Here is a 21,051-nt window from a genome sequence, read left to right as displayed (position 1 = left end):
AGCCTGGGCGTCATTGAGATATACTGTGTTACAAATATAAACATATCCTCGGAAGGGTGCATCATCATCCAGAAAGTCAACCCCTATCACCCAACTAACCTTTCTCTTTACATGACATGAGCCCAGATGAGGGACGGAAACCCAATGCAAATGGGGAAAAAACCCGGCAACCAATCGTCACGCTTGCTTGTCCTCCTGGCTCGGCCGCCCACCTGCCCCTCGCCCCCTTTCTTTCTCCCCACCCACACAGACTATTGCATCTCATGGAACTGCCCGCGATGATTCGAATGCGGTCCGTAGTTGCCCACCGCATCACCACCAGCCTCATGCACCGTCGTCGGCACATCCGGGCCGCTGCCGTTATTGTTACCGCCGCCATACTGGTACGCACCGCCGCCGCCCATGGTGCCGCCGCCAGTGTGGTGCGGATATATGGAGGAGACGTCGGTCATGGTCGGCGAAGAAGGCTGCATGCTCTGGCGGTTGTTGTGCTCGATTCCGGGCGAGGTCGCGGGGCTCGGCGGCGTCATCACGTTGGTGGTGTAGGCTTGGGGCTTCATGTCGCCGCCGGGCGGCGCGGCGTAGGCGTAGGGGGGGTGCTTGCTGGTGCTGCGGGGGCGGGGACTGGGTTGGAGAGGGGTACTGTGGTTGTTGTGGTTGTTGTGGTTGTTGCGGCTGTTGCTGTTGTTGGGCGTAGGCTGGGTTGTAGACGGATTGGTGGCCGGCCATTGCGCCGCCGGCTGCGGGAGGGGCACCGCCGGGTCCGTTGTTGGGACCACCTGGCTGCTGCTGCACCATCTGAGGTGGATAACCGCCGTTGGCGGCGGCGGCGGCAGCAGTATTCCGCTGCTTCTTCTTGTTGTTGTGGCGGATGATGAAGAAGAGGGCTAGCGCGACGATGACGAGGATGGCCACGCCGCCGACGACACCGCCGACGATGGCGCCCACAGGGGTCGACGAGCCCCCTTTGTTGTTATCCGTGTTTTTGCCTGGTGACGGCGTGGCGGTGACCGTGGTGGGCGAGTCCCCTCCGCCGAATAGGCCGTCTTCGTGCGAGACCGAGGGGTCGGCGCTGGTGGTGACAGTCAAGACCAGGGGCGAGAAAGTGCGGCCGTCATCCTCCCCTATCCACGTCGTCAACATCTGCTTGGCGGTCGAGTAGCGACTGGTCATGCAGTAGTAGTCCTCGATGTCATTGAAGAACGTGGCCGTTCCGCAGTATGGTGTCGCTGACTTTGAGCTGTGAGGCAAGTACGTTAGTTCATACTTGTTGTTGGCAAGGCCTTGGGCTATGATGGGTCTCTCGAGGGAGAAAGAAAGAGGGGATGTACCATTTGACGGTATAGGGGTCGTTCTGACACGAGACGCCGCAGCTCGACGTGGCAAGTTTCGCATAGTCTACACAGCCGAGCCGGAAGCCGCAGGTGGCGCTGTTGCAGCAGGCGACGGCACCGATGTTTGAATACGTCAAGAAGGCGCACTGGGCCTGGACATTGTTGCAGGTATAAGCACTCGCTGGGAGGAGCGTCAGTGAATCATACTATTCGGGTCAAGTTGGAAGAGAAGGAGAGAATAGGATAGAACGGTGTACATACCCAGGTATCCGCTAACGTAACCACAAGTGTTGTCAGGTCCTACCAGTACCGTCTGGGCTTCCTGTCTCTTCACTAACTCGTGAAGACTAGGCGGAGCTGTGATTTGGGCGAAGTCGAAAGTTACCGATGGTAGAGAGACATCTGTCGGTGCAGCTACCATGCGCTCAACGGCGACGGCTTCTACTACTGCCCCGAGGGCAGTGTAGAGGAGAAGTCTTGCCATGACTAATAGAGCTCCTTCTGCGAGATATCGGGTGTAGTCAAGCAGCAACGTCTTCCAGCTGGACCGTGAATTACCAGTCTGATGTTACGATCACGACGGGAAAACGAGGACTGGAATAACGTCCAAGCAGGCGGTGAATCCCAAAGGTGAAAAGGCCAAAGAGGTGCCAACCACAACAACATACGACCCGAGGGAAAGGACCCGTGCGTCTTTCTTATTAGGCCGCCGTTGCCCTCCTTCCCCCTCCTCAGCCGTTCCTATACCGGTCCCCTTCCCTTGATCCATCGTATTTGATCGGCAAGACCCTGGGCCAGACAAGCAGCAAAAGGCGGCAAGGCGCATCCTTGCTCGTCCAGTCAAGCTGGGGGAGATGGGGACCGGGTGGCCCGTTTCTTTTCAGCCTTGGGATGGGTTCATTTCCTGAACAGCAAGCCCGCTGCAGCTGAAAGCAGAATAGATGATTCGTCGCCAGCAGGCCAGACGACGTTAGGTCGCACATGGGTGCAGGACAGCTGAAGGAGCTAGAGCGGAATTGGCCCGCTAAGAGCCAGCCACATAGTGACGGCGTTTGTTTTTCTGTTTCTTGGCTGGACCATCTTCGACCCTTCCTTCGACCCTTGCCCCCCCTAGCTGACCGAGGGCCTGAGTCATGCTGCGGAAAATCGATGTTGTCTCTGGAGGTTGGCAAATGGGGTTGTGGTTGGTATGGGGTCGCCTATGCAAAATGCCTACCTCTGCATAGCTTCTTGGCAGAGTAGCGTTGTGCGCAGCAGCATCACGAGACTCAGAGCGACGGCGTGCAACGGGATGGAACCGCCCATTGCATACAGATTGATTGACAAGAACGCCACCACAGCTTCTGGGCTTCGGGTTCAGCGGGTAGGTTTTGGTGGCTTTACGGCTTATTAGAGCTGATATTCACACTGGAAGGGCGAGAACGGCGCAAAGCGGCCTTGCTTCTTTCTTTGATGCCTCAGCTGGGCCTGCCACCAGCTCGTAAAGCGCAAGAGCTGCCCCTGGCCATATGCATCACGGGAGAAGCAAAACAAAGAGGTGATATCTGAAGAAACCCAACAACACTGGAACTATGCCGAAAAAAAGAAAACAGCTGGGCGAGAAGGCTGGAACCATGTCGACTGAGTCGAGGCTGAGTCCAGGGTCAGCAACATGATGCCTCCAAGCTTAAACCTAAAGATTCGCTTAAAGGATCCAATCAAGGAAAGGTGTCGGACCGCGGGTGTGAGTGGAATCAGTGTATGTATACTTGAGCGAAGCCTGGCTGGTAGAAATGGAGACCCAAAGACCGGCCATACGAGACGACAATGTTTGGCGGGAAGGATTACGCGCTGAAGCAAGACATTTGATGCCCAGCAGAGGAGGGACGACAAGATAATAGTGAAGACGGGCTGAATCAACGGTGGTGCTGCTTCTGCAGCTGCGATGCCCCGCTAAAAGCTCAAGCATGTAGGCCCGTACTTTCTATTTTCAGGCACACTCCCTTCACCGAACCCGAACGACCCCCCACTAAGGCTAAGAAACGACACTGAAGGAAGGCTTGTTCTAGCTCGAGCATCTGCCACAAGTCGCTTTCTGCGTGAAACCCGTCCCCGGCACTGTACCCAGACATCCCTCCCGTTGGAAAGTCTGCCCTCCCCCCATCCCATAACAGGGAACCGATAGTCAGAAACGAACGAGGCCGCAAGACTGGGCAAGCCGATGCCTCCATGACAGATCTGTCGCGCGTCCTGCCGGGATTTCCCACAGCCCAGTATGCCGGTCTGTTGCCCGCGCTGGAGAACAACAAGGTCACCACCGCCGAGCTGCTCACCCTCGACATCGCCGACCTGGGCAAGCGCACCAAACTCCCCCTCCTGGACCTCAAGAGGCTGTGCAATGCCGTCTTGGAGGCCCTCCATGTTGATCTGGGCGTCTCGGAGAAGCAGCCGGACAAGCCCAGCGCCCTGAAGCAGACCGCCTCTGACCTGGCCCAGCGCTGGAGCACCATCAGCACCCTCGATGGGTCTCTCGACCAAGCTCTGGGCGGCGGTGTCCCGACCGGCTATGTCACGGAAATCGTCGGCGAGAGCGGAGCCGGGAAGACGCAGTTCCTGCTGACGATGCTCCTCGCCGTCCAGCTCCCGCCGCCCCACGGGCTTGGCCGGCCCGCCCTCTACATATCCACCGAGGCGCCCCTTTCCACCACACGCCTGGCGCAAATGCTCAGGAGCAACCCCTTCTTCAAAGAACTGGACCAGAAGCCCACCCTGGACCGCATCATGAGCACCGCGACCCCGGACCTCGAGTCGCAAGAGCACATCCTGCAGTACCAGGTCCCCGTCCAGGTGGAGCGCCACAACGTCGGCCTCATCATCCTCGACTCGATCGCCGCCAACTACCGCGCCGAGTACGAGCGCGGCGGCAGCCTCGGCTCTAACATGGCCGCCCGCTCCGCCGACCTCATCCGCATGGGCCACCTCCTGCACGACCTCGCGCGCCGCCACAACCTCGCCGTCGTCGTCGCCAACCAGGTCATGGACCGCATCCCCTCCTCCCACAGCGGCGGCGGGACCCCGGCCCTCTTCGCTATCAAGAGCAGCGTCGCCGCCACCCCCAAGTCCCCGCTCCCCGCTCCTGCTGCCGCCGCCCCGTCTTCTACCCCCAACATCCAGCAGATGCCGCCCCAGGACAGCCCCCTCGCCTCGCGCTCGCGCGGGCCCTGGCAGCCCCCGCCGGGCGCCGAACCCACGAGCAGTCTCGCCGACATGGTAGGCGTGCGCTCCAGCATGCCCGAGCCGCCGCCCGAGGACCCGCCCGCGCCCGCCAGCCTGCTGCTCGACCACCAGAACCGCTGGGTGACGGGCTGGGGCGACGACCCGTACGCGGACCCCAACCACTTCAAGACGCCGACCCTGGGCCTCGTCTGGTCCACCCAGATTGCCGCCCGCATCGCCCTGCTCAAGCGGCCCGTCTACGGCCGCAAGGAGATCCTCGAGGACGAGGACCTGCCGGGCGGCGGCGTCGCGCTGCGCAATTGGCGCCGCTGGATGAAGGTCGTCTTTGCGCCGCACGTGCCGGGCACCGGGCAGGGGCTTGATGGGGCGGTGGAGTTTGAGGTCAATATGGGTGGGTTGAAGGGTATTGAGAAGGATAAGAAGGAGTAGGTAGCCATGAACTAGGAATTTAAGGATCCGGCTTTGTCAAATCGATTAGGGTGAATAATGTGCTCGGTTGGCTCCCCTGGATGTCTCCACACACCTGCACTTTCCGCGAAACTATGAGTATGTTTCGTAACGATAATGTTTATCACCCTACAGCTTCAGTGTTCTTGCTCTGCCACGGATATGCAGATATGTCATGTATACAAAAGAGCACCGTATAGAAGTCATGAATACTTGCGTAATTTGCGTAATCTGTCTTTCATAGTTGTCGCAACTTGAGTATAATCTACACACAAAGACAAACGCCATGCCATTATGCCAACAGGCCATCCTGCCTAAAAAAACGCCTAGAGATGCAACAACGCTCCTTTCCGCCACTCACTCACTCTCCCCTTTACTGCAGCGGCCTATACTAATTGGTCGGATGCGGGAACTCGTCCTCGAGCTGCAGACGCACGCCCACGTTCATGCTGATAAGCTCCTGGATGAGCAGCTTGGCGGCGTATGGCATCGTCATCTTGGCCACCTCCCGACTGGTGCGGCATGTGCTGCAGTATCCGCGGTACCCGAACAGACCGCACTTCTGGCAGATGTCGACGTCGGTGCCGTCGGACGAGATCATCAGGCGCTCGAGTAGAAGCTGCGAGGCGCCGTACGCAATCAGACAATCACGCTCCATTTCTCCGAGACGCAGTCCACCGTCGCGGGAACGACCCTCGGTCGGCTGGCGCGTCAGGATGGCGCGAGGGCCTCGGGATCGCGAGTGCATTTTATCTTGAACCATATGCTTCAGGCGCTGGTAGTAGATCGGGCCGTTGAAGATGTAGGCCTGGAGCGGCTCGCCCGTGATGCCCGACGTGAAGTAGTCCTTGCCCTCCCACGAGAAGCCTGCCTCGACCAGGTTTCGGCTCATCTCCTCCAGCGGATGCGAGCGGAAGGCATCGCCATATCCAAAGTCCTTGCGGCCCCTGATGATGGAGGCCTTGCCCGTGAGGCATTCGAGGAGCTTGCCGACTGTCATACGCGACGGGAAACCGTGAGGGTTCATGATGATGTCGGGAACCAAACCCTTGTCGGAGAACGGCATGTCCTCCTGGTCAACAATGATACCAACAACACCTTTCTGTCCGTGACGAGATGAGAACTTATCGCCAAGCTCGGGGCGTCTTGTTTGCCTTGTCTGAATCTTGATCAAGTGGGTGTCCTTGTCAGTCTGTGTCACCATAACCTTGTCGATGTAGGCAGGGTCATGAAGTTTGTACGAAACGGGGCTCTCCTTGTACTCGTCGCTTCTCCTCTCCATGCCAACACCCGGGTTCGTCTCAACGGGTGTCTCTTTCTTTAGCATGACGTTGCCCGACTCTACTCTCCAGCCTACATCGGCTACTCCGTCCTTAGAGAGAGCAATGTGTTTTCCTGCAGCCTGGGATGGGTCTCGGTCGCCAATTCTTTCGCGGCTGCCGTTGTTGTACTTTTGCAGCTCGGTGCTGTACTTCCTGAAGACTTGGCATCGTCCAAATCCTCGATCACATGATGCCTTGTTCAAGACAAGGGCATCTTCGATATCGTAACCGGAGAAGGACATGACAACAACAGTGGCATTGTGACCCGCTGGGAGCTTGTCATAGTGAATGAGTTCAATGGTTTTCGAGATAACCATGGGGCGTTGAGGATACACGAGTGTGTATAGTAAAGTGTCGATACGGTTAAATTGGTTATAAGCAATGGCTCCAATGGCTTGCTTACCCATAGCACACTGGTAAGTGTTACGGGGAGATTGATTGTGATGCGGGAAGGGAATCAAACCGGCCACGGCTCCAAGAATGGTAAAGGGCTCGATCTCCACATGTGTATGAGCTTTCGTGATGTCTTTCTCATACAGAGCTACCAGGGCATCGTTCTCTTCGTTGACATCCAGGTATTCCACGATACCCTTGGTAAGGAAATCATCGAACGTGACTTTTCCGGCCTGCAGGAGCCTCAAATGACTTGCTTGGATCTTTGCTTTGCCATTCTTCACAATAATGTAAGGTCGACAGATTCGACCTTCGTCTGTGGCAATATGCACCGCAGCCAGGTTGTTGTTGACATTGATACTAACGAAGGGCGACACCCAACCTCGGCGACGCATGGTCCGGAACTTGTTTGCGAATTGCTTAGGGAATCGGGTCATGGCGAAAGGTGTGCCGTTGATGTAAATGACATAAGCACCCGGGGCGTGCATCTCGGCGCCAGAGAAACACCGCAACGGCTCGATACTAGCGTCGAGCGTAAACACCCATCGCTTGACCGGTTCCTCCTCAATGTTGGTTGTGATGTGTGTCATGAGAGCCAAGTTCTTGACCAGACCACAAGCCTCTCCTTCGGGGGTATCGGATGTACACAGCATGCCCCATTGAGAGGGCTGAAGTGCTCGGGGTCCGGAAACCTTTCGAGTCTTCTCAAACTGACTGCTAATTCGCGTCATCATTCCGAGTGCACTGATATAACTGAGACGGCTCAAGACGTGTGTGACACCAGCCCTTTCCATCTTGAATCGCTTGACACTCCAGTTGCCCGTTTGGATCGCGCGGTTCATGCCCTCGCTAATATGTCGACCGTTTGCGATGATGGGGCCTAGGGGGTCATAACTGGCCCTGTTGTTCTTCTTCAACACGTTGTCCGCGGCGAATTTCAGGTCCGTGAGGTATTTCTTGAATAAATCTTCAAACAGGAGAGACAGCATCTGTCCTGCCAACTCCAGACGCTTGTTACCGACGAAATCTCTGTCGTCCACGAGTTTGGGGTTGTAGTATGCCATAAGCACACGCCGCGTCATGAGCGCAACGTATACGGCCTTCGGGTAGAAGTCGAGACCCTCCACCGGGATATGAGCAATAATGATGTTCGCCAAGGCGTCCAATCCCTCTTCCACATGACTTCGGCGTGCCTGAGGTGCTCCAGCTCCGGGCTTGCCCCTTCCACCCATCTTCGTCCGCGCACCAATGTAATCGAGAGCTTGCTGTTGAGTGAAGACGCCCACTTTGGAAGCCTCCTCGAAGTTGACAACAAAGTCGTCCTGGAATCTGCCGTCGGAGCCAGCTACCAGTTGCATAATCTCGAAATCTGACAAACCTCCCAGAGCCTTCAGGATAATGATGATGGGGACAGGCTCGACGAGAACGTTGTGGTTCAGGACAAGCCGGTCCTTCCGCAGAATAACATACGTCTTCGATTTACGTTCATGGGTAGAACTTGTGACTGATGCTTGGATGATGTTGTTCTTCTCGTCTGCTTCCACGATGACTCGGTTCTTGCTGAGCTGTTCTTGCACGAGAATTACCTTTTCTGTGCCTCCGACGATGAAGTAACCGCCCGGGTCCAGCGGGCACTCGTTCAAGCGTTCCATCTCGGCATTGTTGGCGCCGTAGAGATAGCATTTGTTGCTCCGAAGCATGACAGGAATCCGGCAAAGCTCCAGGTTCCTCTGGATAACCCGCTTCTTCTCACGGAAGAAAGCCACATCGACAAGGACCTTGGCAGAATAGGTCATGTCGCGCAGTCGACACTCCATGGGGCTGATCTCATTCCTTGGCTGGGGACCCTCATTGAAGCCTGGACGATCGGGCTTGGTGACGCGAATGTCCAGAAACTCGATGAAAAACGACGAGTTGGCATCGCTCCTGACTGTGCGGTTGGCCTTGAGAATCTCCTTGATCTCGTGGTCGACGAAGAAGTTGTACGAGTCGATGTGCTGTTTGACCAGACCCTTGACCTTCAAGAATGCAGGCAAAAGTTGCATCTTGTCATCGACGGTCGAGATGGGGTCGGTGAGCTTCTTGCCATTGTAGAATGGCTCCAGCAGAGCCTCGAATCCATCGTCGACGTGCGGCATCTTGAGTGCTGGTGAAGGTATCACTCATACCCAGATTGACTTGATGGCCTGGCTTGGATTTTTTTCGGCATTAAAAATCTCGAGGCTAAAGAAAGATGACTCCGTCCTGTCGTCGGCCACCATTGGGCAGCTTAGCCATCGTCGTTGGAAGGTGGGGGCTCCTGCAGGGTGTTCCTGTCAAGGGCCACAGGTATTCAACGTACCCTCAGAATGTCAGTGCCAGCTGCATCAGACAAACGAAAGCATTCAATGTTCAATTCTGAGAAGCTCTCACGATATTGAATTTGGACTTGACATAGTCTTCCAAAGCCTTTCACCTTTGGGATATGCGACATACTGACTTGCTTGCACGTCCTTGAGCACAGGTACTTCAGACCTTGTTCACGTTCACGACTGCCCCTCCAAAAATAAGCTCTTTCTCTATCCATCAAGCTTGCGCACGGATCAATGCGATAAAGGTGGCATCGATAAGAGACCTACAGATAGAGGCAACTTCGACCTCCGTGATAGGTGAAGCATCACTTACTTGGACTATGTAAATCCGTCTATGGATGGAATCAACTTAAATAGAATGCCTCCTGCTTTCTACGTGCCGCTGGACACCTCAAAGTGTGGCTCCGGTAGGAGCAGTGGTGGTAGCTTCATGTGTGTTGGTAGATAGGTGAATCAATAAGTTGGTTGCCAATGAAACAGTTGAAAGACATCGGGAGCAGCTGCAAACCAAGTTTTGTAGATATATAAGAGTACCTTTCGATAATTGCACGCTGTAAATTGGACTGGAAAGGAATCATGTTGGCGATGCGACTATGAAAAGTCTGTGTAGAACCTATCTGATCCAACTCGTACAGTCTTGAAACGCGCCACCCACCTGAATCACTGCGGCTCTAGACTGCCTATGGGGCGAATGAAATAGATCATGTTTGGCTTGCGATTTGATGAGATAAATGCTGGCACTCGGACCGAGAGGGAATCTCCCGCCGATTTCGAAGCCATCCGTGATTTGCCATTATGGTTAGTCCTGGTGAGGCAATGAGGCCAACCCGGTCTTACATGACCAGGATCCGTATAAGCCTGATGGCAGACATCTCATCAAGCACTAACATCTGAACTATATAGGTTGCATCGCGGGTTCATTTGGACTTATTGACCTGATAGGATTTCTATTGCCACTACGAATGCTGCTGTCCCAAAAGGCCAATGCAGTGTCTAGCAAGGCCATTGGCTTAGCCTGTCCGCTAATTCACATATTCTACGCTTCCCATAAGCGTGGTTCGATGACTGCGCGTGAAGCCTTCACGATCATTACCAGCCCAACACAAAGATACATAGGCACGCACTACATATTGAACTACTCCACAGGTTTCAGACTAACATTGCCCAGTTGGCAAAAGGAAGCTGCTCACGAGGCTCTGCGACCTATATTGGGGGAATATCAGTTAGGGTGGTATGTGACTAATCACTTTCGGCATGTAAGAGCGGTCTATACCCAACTCACTTACTAATCCGAAGCTACTTCAGCCTAAATAATTGGAAACAAGGCATCGTATCTTACGATACATGGCAAGCCTGCGTATTAAGCTACTTGGGATGCTGGGGGCATTCGTCCCTCACAGTCCTACACCCTGGAAAGGGCTTGTCTAGGTATAGTGAGTTGAGTGGAAAACAGCCTCACCCGGGTATAATAATAGTCCCCAACCGTATACCACCAACCAACTTACCATACGTAAGCTCTGCCTATAATAGGGACCCGGGAATCCTGTACGTATGTACGATAACCCCATCGTATGTATGTATGAGGCCAAATCGAGCAAAGCAGTCGAAGCCCTAACGCCTCCCCTGCAGGCAGCACCGTCTCCATGCCCTCCATACCACACTTGCTGGATCCATTTTCCAACAATGTGTGCCTGCAGGAGAAAAAAAACATTTGTGGTGGTAGAAACGCACGTTTGCCCACCCATTGAATGGGGACTTGGGACCTTTCAACGTTGAAGTAACCCCGGCGCTAGAGATCCTTGGGCGCCTGGCACTGGCTCCGTGCCATGCTGGCTGCTCGATCGGAATACCCACCTGATTCACTAGGTTAGATGTATGTACGTACGGTCCTCACCTGTTCACGAGCCGGTCGGCGTGGATACCACTCTTTCTCCCGAACACTGTTCCTTGACTCATCCGTCTTTCGTCATCGTATGGAGCATGTATGCGAGCATGATGCGCCAGCTGTGCCGGCCAGCCTTATCCGGAGTCGCAACTGAGGAAGGGCCATACATAAAGTAGAATAGACGCTCTCTGAGCTGGCAATGCATGCGATGCAGGAGAATCACATATAAAACCCTACCCAGAGCAAAATGCAATACATACCCAGGCGCCTCATACATTCCAGAACCGTGTGGAATCGAAGACTTGCCCTGCAGCTAGGCGTCATATCTCGACACACTGCATGATGAGGCAAGGGAAAGAGGGGGCGGGGACCGGAGCGGATACCGTGGACGGAGTAATTCAGGGTCTCGACTAACTGCACGATCGTGGGAACGTTTTCCTTGCCAATCTAAAAAATGAAAAAGCATGCAAGAAATCGGACAGCACGCGGTTAGAGGCTAGTACGAGGGGTAGTACAGTCGTTTTGCAGTCTGACAGAGTTCCCATTCCCGACTTTGTTGGAGCAACACGCCTCCCCATGCTCTCTCTGCGTCGTCGGCGATGCCCCGCCTCCAGCATGCATTGATATATGCGCTGCAAGCCACCGATGCTCGTTCCCAGTTCCCATGCAATCGAATGAATCCAGCGTGTGCGTGGCTTCTGGGCAGGGTAAGGCGAGCTCGCGTGAAGACGACGACGCAAGGCAGAAAACGGTGTCTGATTCGGTTCAAAAGTCGGTGAATGAGGCGAGGGATCTGAAAGACAGGAATTCCTTGATATCACCAATTGCCACTGATTGATGAAACCTGCAGGTTGAGAGAGTGCCGCGAAAGCCTTGCCGCCGATGATGAGGGGCTGCGAGACCGATCTCTCCGCCATATGGAGTTATGCGAAGTAGCAATCCTCTTTTTCCTTCTATTTTTCTTTCTCATCGTTTAGGCTAACAATCATCCGACCACTGACAGATACATAGTCCCCCAATTGCCCAAGCCTAGCTAGCCGTAGGCGCGCATGTGGAATACCCTCGATCCAGCCTGGCGATTAGATAGCGCGAACGGCTACTTCCACCTACTTACTACTAGACTTTTGTCAAACACCACGTTTCTCTCCAACGATGCATAAAGTGCAAAAGGCAAATTCCCCGTGGTGGCGTTAAGGATCAACGGCCTTCTCAATGGTCATCGTCGGGAGATGGCAGGAGATGTGTGCTAGTGGAAGTGGCAAGTAGCGGTGGTGAAGCGAAAAAGGAAGCAAGGTCAGCCCCGGCGTCGTGGGCGTTTTGCGCCGAGGTCGTGGTGATATTTCGTACGAGTGAGCCGCCGCATCTCGAATCGGTTGGCATGGATTTCCCACCATTTGCAGCCGCGCTAAGCCATTTGACTTCGAGGCGGTATTTCGGCTCGACGCGAAACTTTGGGGCGGCCGAAGGACCCTTTGCTTTGAGAGGTGCCGCTAGCCCACATGGAGCGCGAAGGTGGCATGGAAATTGAGATGATGTTGCTGCCGCGCCGGTGGTCGAGCCGACAGAATCGTCCGGTCAAAGCGAGGGACCATCCATTGCCCATTGACCCATGACACACAATTATCCCGCCCGCCCTGGGATGCTAGGCCGGGCTAGCTGTAGCTGCCCCTCGTTTCGGTTTCTAGGCTGCGCTCTGGAAATGAGAATGAGATGATGGATGATCTTACCTGCTTACCTCTGCGTGCCCTTCGAAATGACGTCCTCCAACGGATATGGGAAGTCAGGCCATCTGGCACTCTATTAACCCCTGCCACTTTTCTTCTTTCTTTTCGGGTGGCTTTTTATTTCTTCTTTCCGAGCAAGCATCCCCATGCTTGGACTAGACATGTTCTCCATGCCGGAGGAAAGCCATCCTTGTATTTTCACTACATACCGAAATATGGTGATTCCGTTGTAAGAGAGGACACCGAAGCAACAAAAGAAAGTACCTGAGATGAGATGCCGAGCCGAGATGTTACCTTAGGCACCGCGTATAACATGTGTAGACGCCCACTCAAACGGCCCGTTCGAGTTAGACCGCTGAGGTCCAGTCGGCCTACAACGTCTGGACGGCCCCTCATCGCAAACGACGTTCCGAGCAAGGGTGACATGCTGTCCAACCACAGCATTTCACGCCTACATCCATCTCCGGGCTCCTGCAGGGCATCTTTGTGGGGTTAAGGATTAAGGGCCTTCTTGTTGCAGTGACCTGACATTAGAAGATGCTGACAGCAGGAGGAATCTGCATAGAAGCAGCAGCTGGGGGAGCGCGACGTTTCGGGCCAACCCAATCTCCCCTTCCAGCCCCTCTTCAACGCGAAAGAGGCTGTTGCACACTTGGTTCTGGTGGTGGTCCGGCCCTACGTTAGGTACTTGGTATGTAAGCACGATGTAGCCGAGGATCAACCCTCGATCATGCTCCGTGTGTCTGCCCAGATCCCAGGTGGTGATAGCCGTATGAGAACCAAACGAGGTTGATCAATGTAAGTCATGGCTGGGGTTACTTGCATTATCCCGTCTTTGCTAGCTCCTAGGGTCCCCGCACTAGTCTGCTGCGGATTGTCACTTGGACCGCGAATCGGCCAAGGCGCAGGAGGTAGTGGGAAGCCCACAGTTCGGACCAGTCCCGTCTCGTTGCTAGGTTGCTGCTCACCGCTCCCTCCCTCCCTCTCTCTCTCTCGCTCCCTCTCTCTGGGTTTTCCCTCAACTTGGTAGCTCATTGTGCTTGTGGTGGTGTTGAGGGGCTTTGCACGCTGCCGGCATCCCTTGGGTTTGAACTGTGGAGTTCCGTCTTGACTTTTGAGACCGTTGGGCATGACTGCAAGAAAACAAAGAAGAGAAAGAAAAAAACAGTCATTCGTGATTGGCGACGAGTCGACGGTGCAGCACTGCGCAGGTAAAACCGGTCTACACCTACCTTGCCTATACAATGTATTTCATGTAGACAACCTCGTATATCGTACTAAATATATCCGTGAGGGAGGTCAAGTTAGGCTATCTACATACGTGCACCGACCTACTTACTACAGTCGGCATTCGTAAACCGTCACACACACACACACACACAGACATACTCACTCACTCACACATATTGATAGATCCCGACCCCCGGCGACGTCGCCTGCAGTTGTCTCATTCAAGATATGTGACTGACTGGGAGGGCTAGTCGAGTGTTAGCTACATAGGTAGTTAGGTAATAAAAGAGAGGCATGTATGTACATGTAGTTTGGGCTGATAGTCTGAGAAACGCGGCTTTACCAGTCATCTGGTTCTTAGGTTCGGTGTTGCCAAAGTCAAATCGAAGCCTGCCTTGCCTGGAAGCAGAGATGACTTGAGCTTATTATTCAGGACATGTTCCACATCCACACGCGCGCTGGGCAGGGTAACGAATGAACGAACGAACGACGTGACTGGAAAGGGGACCGAATCGATTAAAGATCGAGTAACCCCTCCACGAACTACTACTAGATCCATCCATGCCTGTGCCAGTCCAGTCTGTCTCTATCTAAAGTCGACGGTGTACGTAACGTCCCCCGGCCAGGGTGCTAATACTGGCACGCGCGAGATCTTCCTCACTCTCTTCCTTCATCCTCTGGAGTCTGGACTGGAGTCACTCACCTCTCTGGAGTTTGTGTGTGCGGTTTTTAGACCCAGGTCCACGAACCAGGATCAGGAAGGTAACGAGCCATCGGCCAACCTGTGCTGTGGCCCCCCAAGTCCCAGGCCAGTCCCATCGGCTCCCCGACAGGGGTCATTTTCTGGGTTACTCTTGTTCCTGCTTCAACCCCCCCCAAAGGCCAAAAGAAGCAGCACTACCACTGCCACCACCACCATCCATAGCGGTTTGATCTTGGTCTGGCTTTCGCTTCGCTTCGCAGCTTGCTCTCTTTCCTCGTCCACAACTCACATTCATTTTGTTGGCCAATCTTCTTGCTGTCGCTCCCTGTGTAGGGAAGCGTTTTTGTTGCTATAGTTCCTCATTCTTCTCAAAGGTAAGCAAGGAAATTCCCCCGTCTCGTCTCGCCTCGTCTGGCCCCTTCGTTAGCCCGCCCGGAGCATCTGCCTCCACCTCCAGTCAGTCCCCTTGGCGACAGTTGACTCGTCTTGTATGCGTGTGCGTGCGATTGAGGCACCACTGCAGATGGGCGCACACAGATAGAGAGGAGATACATTTGCCTCAGCCATCAGTCCGATAGAAGCCCAGCGCAAAAGTCCTTTGTCGTTGCGCTTCTATCTACTCCGCCGCTTCGGAGAGGCAGACTCTTGTCCCCGTTGTCGTGGTGATTGTTTCTGCCGAAGACACACAAGATCGCTTGTCGCGCCGCCTGTCTCTGGCTATGTCTGACTTGGGTCTTTGATGACCGACGGACGGACCAAATGCTGACCACCAACCCGCGATCCTGTAGTTTATAGAACGGCGACAGGCCTGTCCAGCTCTGTACGAACACCCCGATTGTTGTAACAACAGTACGAAAACAATAAACCCCCACAAGAATGATGGACGATTACCGATTCCGCGCCCAGCAGCAGCAGCAGCAGCAGCAGCAGTCGGCGCCCCGAAACGAAGCGACAATGAATTCGCTTATGTCCCCGCCGAGGAATGGCGCCCGCATGCCTCAGCAGCATGTACCGAGCCAAGATCATCGCACCTCGTTGCCCCGTCGGTTCACTACCGACTCGGGGCGTGTACCAACACTGTCCTCAATAAATACCCAGCGTCCCCCTGAGCCGCAGGAATATCCCACTGCTGTGAGTGCGACCCTGCTCACCCGCCGGCCATCTCCGTTACTTGTCTAGCCCTGCTGGGTTGTCCTCCGAGGATGTCTCAATATTGAAATATATGTCTTGCGCTTGTGTAACTCGTGGCTGACTTCTTGCCCACCCAGACCCAGTATAAAGCCCAATTGGTATGACACCTGCCTCTGAAGTCCGCTTTGCCTGATTCCCGGTCAAGCTTGCTAGAGCTTCTGGCCTGCACACTTGGGGTTGATTCGCTTTTCTGTGGCGCAAGAAGCATTGCTGACTGAATGTTGCAGCTGGAGAAGAAGAAGCTCGAATATGAGAAGATCGTGGAGCAGAGGCGGCGCTTCGAAGCCGAGATGCAGAAACTTGCCGCGCAGCAGCGTCTAGAGGAGATGGAGTTGTTGCGGATGCAGGAAGATCTGGGCCGGGGTGCTTTAACAGGCCACTTATCCGAGCCGACGACACCACCCGAGTATCGCGAAACCTCGTCTGGATTCCCTACCATGTTCTCTCGTCCGAACAGATATTCGACTTCGAGCCTGGTCTCTCCGCAGACCATGTTCAACCAGCGTGGCAGGTCTGGCTCCCAGCTGACTTCGCCCCAATCGTCGGTCGTGCCATCTCGATTTGGCTTCGATGATCAGATTCCTTCCAGATCAGTTCCAGGATCTCGGCGCAACAGTGACGACGATGAGAAGGAAGAGGCTCTTCGTCAGGACCCTACCAGTCACCGATCCACGAATGCGTATGTATTTTGTTTGTTTCCCCTTCGAATGTGTCTTGTTTGTACTTTGGAAGTGTCGTTATTGTGCTTGGTTGATGTGCTTGAACCTATCAGGGTCATCCGGCACCTTTCTGAATTCGAGTGAATCACCCAAGTATCATCTCTTGCCTAGCGGATTTTGGGACAAACATCTGTCTGCATCACATTGAATGCCAGGTCTCCTAAGCATATGTCTAGTGCATTGTTTTGAGTCTTCCTTCCTTCCTCTCCTGCTTCTCCCGCATTCATACATATCCCACACCCTTTATTCGTTGCGGGAGACTCATCTCGTCAAGCTAAGTTCAGCCAACACTTGGTTGTAGAAGACCTTCTTTTCCCTGCAACTTGAAGATTGATTGTTGCGGTTGAACGCGCGGAAAAGGACGTTCTATTCCATCAGGTAATCCCAGTCTCTGCACATCCAGTCCTTCAACCTACCTCCTATCCCAAATCGTATCTTGCCTGAGGAAAAGCTTCTGGATGCGCAAGCACATGAGAACTTTCACTATCAAATCCTTCAGACCAGCTTGCCTTGGTTTCTGAGTCGGAATACAACCTAGCAAAGTACGGTCACTTGTCCCGCACTTTGACTTTCTTTACTTCATGGCAGTATTGAATGTTGCATTCCCAGGCTTGAGCCAACCAATAGTCCTACTTCCTCTACAAAGTTCGGCGATACCTAACATACCTTTACCTGTCCGACTTGGGTACCCATTTGTCCAGTTGGCATCGGCCTGGTTTCTTCGCTGTCTTACTCTCCCAAACATTTGCAGCTCAAGACCTGTTATCATAACTTATCTTCTTGTGCTGACTGACATTGGGCAGACTCAACCGCTACTCGATGCCTGTTACGAGAAGAGGAAATCTCTACGACAACATCGACCAGACCAACGCTGCAGGCTTTCTCTTCCGAGACGACGATTCCGGAATGGAGGCTACATACACAGCTGTCGACACTGGCGACAACGGCTTCCCCAAGCTGTACACACAGAAGCCAAACCCCAACCGAGTAAGTGCCATGTTCTTCAAATCTGATTTATTTGTCTATTTTTTATCGTTATCGATTTCCCCCACCTGGGTTCTGAGGCTTTCAACGCGCTGTAAGAATCGCGTTTGTTGATTGTCAGCTGGAGGAACAATGCTTTATTCATGATACCAAACCGACATCCCCTCTCCTCTTTCCCAAACCCCCAATAAGCCAGAGAGAAGAAGAAAAAAACAATCAACTCCTAACACGCGACCAAAAGCCTCTTTTGCATTATTTCACTCGAGAAAAAAAACGCAGCTGGGGTTCCTCTGGAATGCAATTGCAAAAGGCGTTTTTGGGACTTGCAATCTCCCACCTTTCCTACTCTCGCGCACATTTGCAATTTTCCCCTTACTAATTGTCACCCCGCCTAGCTCTCGGCCTCTTCTGTTGCTGTCGATCTCTCTGCACTTGAGACCGCCAACGGCTGGAACAAGATGCCTTCTATGCACCGACACCAACAGAGCTTGTCACAGCTCAGCTCTACTCAGATGAACTCCAACGATAATGGTCAGGGTGGAGAGGGTTCTGATGCTAAGAACATTGGTGCTCGATCTGGTTTCCGCCATTCGCTGGATCTGAAGAACCACAACATGGATATGGGCTACTACAAGGACGCTGTCGCTGAGGCCACGACTTCATCTGCTGCTCCTCTCATGTCCCCTCCGGCGGCACAGGTATTGACGACGCCTCCCAAACTGCAGACCTCGTTCTCTGCAAACGACATCCCGACCGTCAAGAATCCCTCGTCTGCTGTCACACCTGGGTTCAACAACAATGCGAACGCACACGCACAGCAGCACTTCCATAACCACAATGCCAGCATCGGTCGCATCCCGCCTGGCGCTTATTCCAAGCGCCACAGTCGTGAGCTTTCTGGTGACAGCGGTCACATTGCAGTCACCCAGTCTGCTACCTTCCCGTCGATTGGATCGGCTCTTCATGCCAACGCACCATCCTTTGGACCTCCTGCAACTCAGGCCCAACTGCAGTCCACCCCATCCTCTGCTTCTGTCTCCTCCCCAGGTTCTTCCATGGGCTCTTATCCTTCATTCTTCCCCGGCGGATACAACCCCGCCAGCCCCAATGGTCCCAACGGCCCTAATGCTCACCACGGCCCTCATGGTTCCAATGGTCCCCATGGCCACAATGGCCCCAATGGCCCTGGCTACAACATGAACATGCTCACGATGGGTATGAACAATATGAATATGAACGGATACCCGGGCCAGGCGTATACTGGCTATGCCCCCATGTACCAGTCTGGTCCTACCAACAATCGTGACTCGCAGCAGCGTGTCATCAATCAGCGTCGTGCTGTGGACAATGAAGGCAAGTACCCCCGTTGGCGCTTTTTAGGTTTACCCAACTAACATTTCTACAGCCATGTCCCGCTTCAACAACTTGACGCTCGATGACCTTGTTGGAGAGATCTTCGCCTTGTGCAAGGATCAGCACGGCTGCCGCTTCCTCCAGAAACAGCTAGAGAACCGGAACCCGGGTGAGATCCGTCAGATCTGGCGCGAGACCAGCCCTCATGTTACTGAGTTGATGATGGATCCCTTTGGCAACTACCTCTGCCAGAAACTCTTGGAGTACTGCACTGATGACGAGCGCACTACCCTCATCCAAAATGCCTCTGCTCAAATGGTTCGCATTGCCCTGAACCAGCACGGTACTCGAGCTCTTCAGAAGATGATTGAGTTTGTTTCAATCCCCGAGCATGTGCAGCTCATCGTCAACGCTCTTCGCTACCAGGTGGTTGACCTTATCCAAGATCTGAACGGTAACCATGTCATCCAGAAGTGTCTTAACAAGCTCTCTGCGGAAGATGCCCAGTTCATCTTTGATGCTGTTGGCAACCACTGCATCGATGTTGGCACTCACCGTCACGGCTGCTGCGTTCTTCAGCGCTGCATTGACCATGCTTCTGGCGACCAGAAGAGTTGGCTAGTCGCACGTATTACCGACAATGCCCTCCGCCTTGTACAAGATCCGTTCGGTAACTACGTGGTTCAGTATATCATCGACCTCAACGAGCCATCTTTCACTGAACCCCTTGTCCGCCAGTTCGGCACGAAGATTGGCATGCTATCCCGACACAAGTTCAGCTCTAACGTCATCGAGAAGTGCCTGCGCTGCGCTTCGGAGCCTTCCCGTGACAACATGTGCCAAGAGATGCTGAACCCGGGAGAGATGGAGAAGATGTTGCGGGATTCCTTCGGCAATTACGTGGTACAGACTGCCCTTGAGCATGCCACTCCTCAGATGAAGCACAACCTTGTCGAGTCCATCCGCCCTATTCTACCTGGCATCCGATCTACTCCCTACGGCCGCCGCCTGCAAGCCAAGATCCAAGCCCACGACGCCCACAGCGGATCAAACCTAAGCAGCGGCCAGACCACGCCTGCCGACCAGACGGGTGGACAGATCTCGCTCCGCGCTGCCCGTACTATGGGTAACGGCACTATGCCTTCCGGCGGTTACGCTAACGGCATGAATGGCGCTCGGGGCCAGGCTGCTTACCCTGCGGGCAGTGCCCTCACGGTACCTCCTCCTCAGCCTCCCCGTCTGAACCAAGGCTTTACCTATCCAGGTGCTTCCATGCAGACTGGTAACGGTGAGGGCCACTTCTTCTAAGGTTTTTTCTTTTGCAAATTGCCGCCACCCAGCTTGTAATGGTATGGTGCGAGGGACGAATGGGGGCGGCATGTATCCTGGCGGCTCTTCCCGGCTGTCCTTGCGGTTTTCTATTTGGCTTAGGCGAAGCACGAACGAAATGTCTTCCACGAATCTGACGACTTTTCCTTGTTGTTCTTCTACAGACGACACCCGAACTTAACCTGGCATTCGACTCTATCTCGACACTCGACATAGTCGACGAGCATTCCGCTAGCACCCACCGTTCCCTGGGTTGCTCTGTACACTACACGCTCGTCGGCACCAAACTTATCATCCCCTTGGATTTCTGCCGGTCTTGGCTGAGGAACATTCGTGACTTAGGGCAACCAAGAACGATACCAGCATCCATACCCAGATCTCCCAAGGCCTGTATCCGTGTATCAGGATCGCGAGCGACAAATTCGCCCAGCATAGATTTTCCTAGCAGCCTTTTTCTTCCTTTTCTTTCCATTGTCTTTTCTGGTTCGGATGTACTTGGCATTACGCATGATCTCCGAAGTCCGACGTGTTCATGAACGTCATCACGATGGTTCGCGACGACGAGGACTCGAGGGCAACCCTTATGGTAGCTTGCTACCCACTCCTATTATGCCAGCTGCCGCCGGCAGCATTATGGGCAGGCGAGGGAGATTCATTGCGCTTCTTCTCTTCTTCATTCACGGGCGGCGTTAGTACACCCACCGGAACTTCAGCCATCAACACTTCTCAGCAAAGCAAACACCTTATCCCCCTCAACCTACAGTATCCTCATGGCATTCGAGGAATGAGAGATACGACATAGACACAACCCCGGGAGGATCCTTGTCAAGCAAGCAAGTGGCTGAGCTTCTCGTTAGCTCTCAGAACAAT

The 21,051-nt window shown here is 54.0% G+C and overlaps 5 protein-coding genes across 5 annotated transcripts; 2 read left to right on the top strand and 3 right to left on the bottom strand.

Annotated features, from left to right (window-relative positions):
• Nucleotides 1–251: 251 nt before the first annotated feature.
• On the bottom strand, nucleotides 252–1,818 carry PG986_009803 (uncharacterized protein; the record flags this gene model as incomplete). The annotated part of the gene is made up of 4 exons (XM_066846025.1): nucleotides 252–609; nucleotides 644–1,240; nucleotides 1,332–1,515; nucleotides 1,596–1,818. The coding sequence occupies 4 exons, from the start codon at nucleotides 1,816–1,818 to the stop codon at nucleotides 252–254; spliced, it is 1,362 nt and encodes a 453-aa protein (XP_066698423.1).
• Nucleotides 1,819–3,542: 1,724 nt separating this feature from the next.
• On the top strand, nucleotides 3,543–4,979 carry PG986_009802 (GTP-binding protein y.t1.c1; the record flags this gene model as incomplete). Its single annotated transcript, XM_066846024.1, has 1 exon — nucleotides 3,543–4,979. One exon carries the CDS (start codon nucleotides 3,543–3,545, stop codon nucleotides 4,977–4,979), a length of 1,437 nt encoding a protein of 478 aa, XP_066698422.1.
• A 409-nt stretch (nucleotides 4,980–5,388) lies between these two features.
• Nucleotides 5,389–8,850, bottom strand: PG986_009801 (DNA-directed rna polymerase iii subunit rpc2; the record flags this gene model as incomplete). The annotated part of the gene is made up of 1 exon (XM_066846023.1): nucleotides 5,389–8,850. One exon carries the CDS (start codon nucleotides 8,848–8,850, stop codon nucleotides 5,389–5,391), a length of 3,462 nt encoding a protein of 1,153 aa, XP_066698421.1.
• A 4,539-nt stretch (nucleotides 8,851–13,389) lies between these two features.
• PG986_009800 (uncharacterized protein) lies at nucleotides 13,390–13,803 on the bottom strand (the record flags this gene model as incomplete). The annotated part of the gene is made up of 1 exon (XM_066846022.1): nucleotides 13,390–13,803. One exon carries the CDS (start codon nucleotides 13,801–13,803, stop codon nucleotides 13,390–13,392), a length of 414 nt encoding a protein of 137 aa, XP_066698420.1.
• Nucleotides 13,804–15,481: 1,678 nt separating this feature from the next.
• On the top strand, nucleotides 15,482–20,160 carry PG986_009799 (uncharacterized protein; the record flags this gene model as incomplete). Its single annotated transcript, XM_066846021.1, has 5 exons — nucleotides 15,482–15,736; nucleotides 16,024–16,475; nucleotides 17,319–17,502; nucleotides 17,895–18,864; nucleotides 18,905–20,160. The coding sequence occupies 5 exons, from the start codon at nucleotides 15,482–15,484 to the stop codon at nucleotides 20,158–20,160; spliced, it is 3,117 nt and encodes a 1,038-aa protein (XP_066698419.1).
• Nucleotides 20,161–21,051: the final 891 nt, after the last annotated feature.

Source organism: Apiospora aurea, assembly GCF_038362705.1.
Source record: "Apiospora aurea strain CBS 24483 chromosome Unknown utg000006l_segment0_segment0, whole genome shotgun sequence".
NCBI lineage: Eukaryota > Fungi > Ascomycota > Sordariomycetes > Amphisphaeriales > Apiosporaceae > Apiospora > Apiospora aurea.
This window is presented reverse-complemented; position numbering and strand designations above follow the sequence as displayed.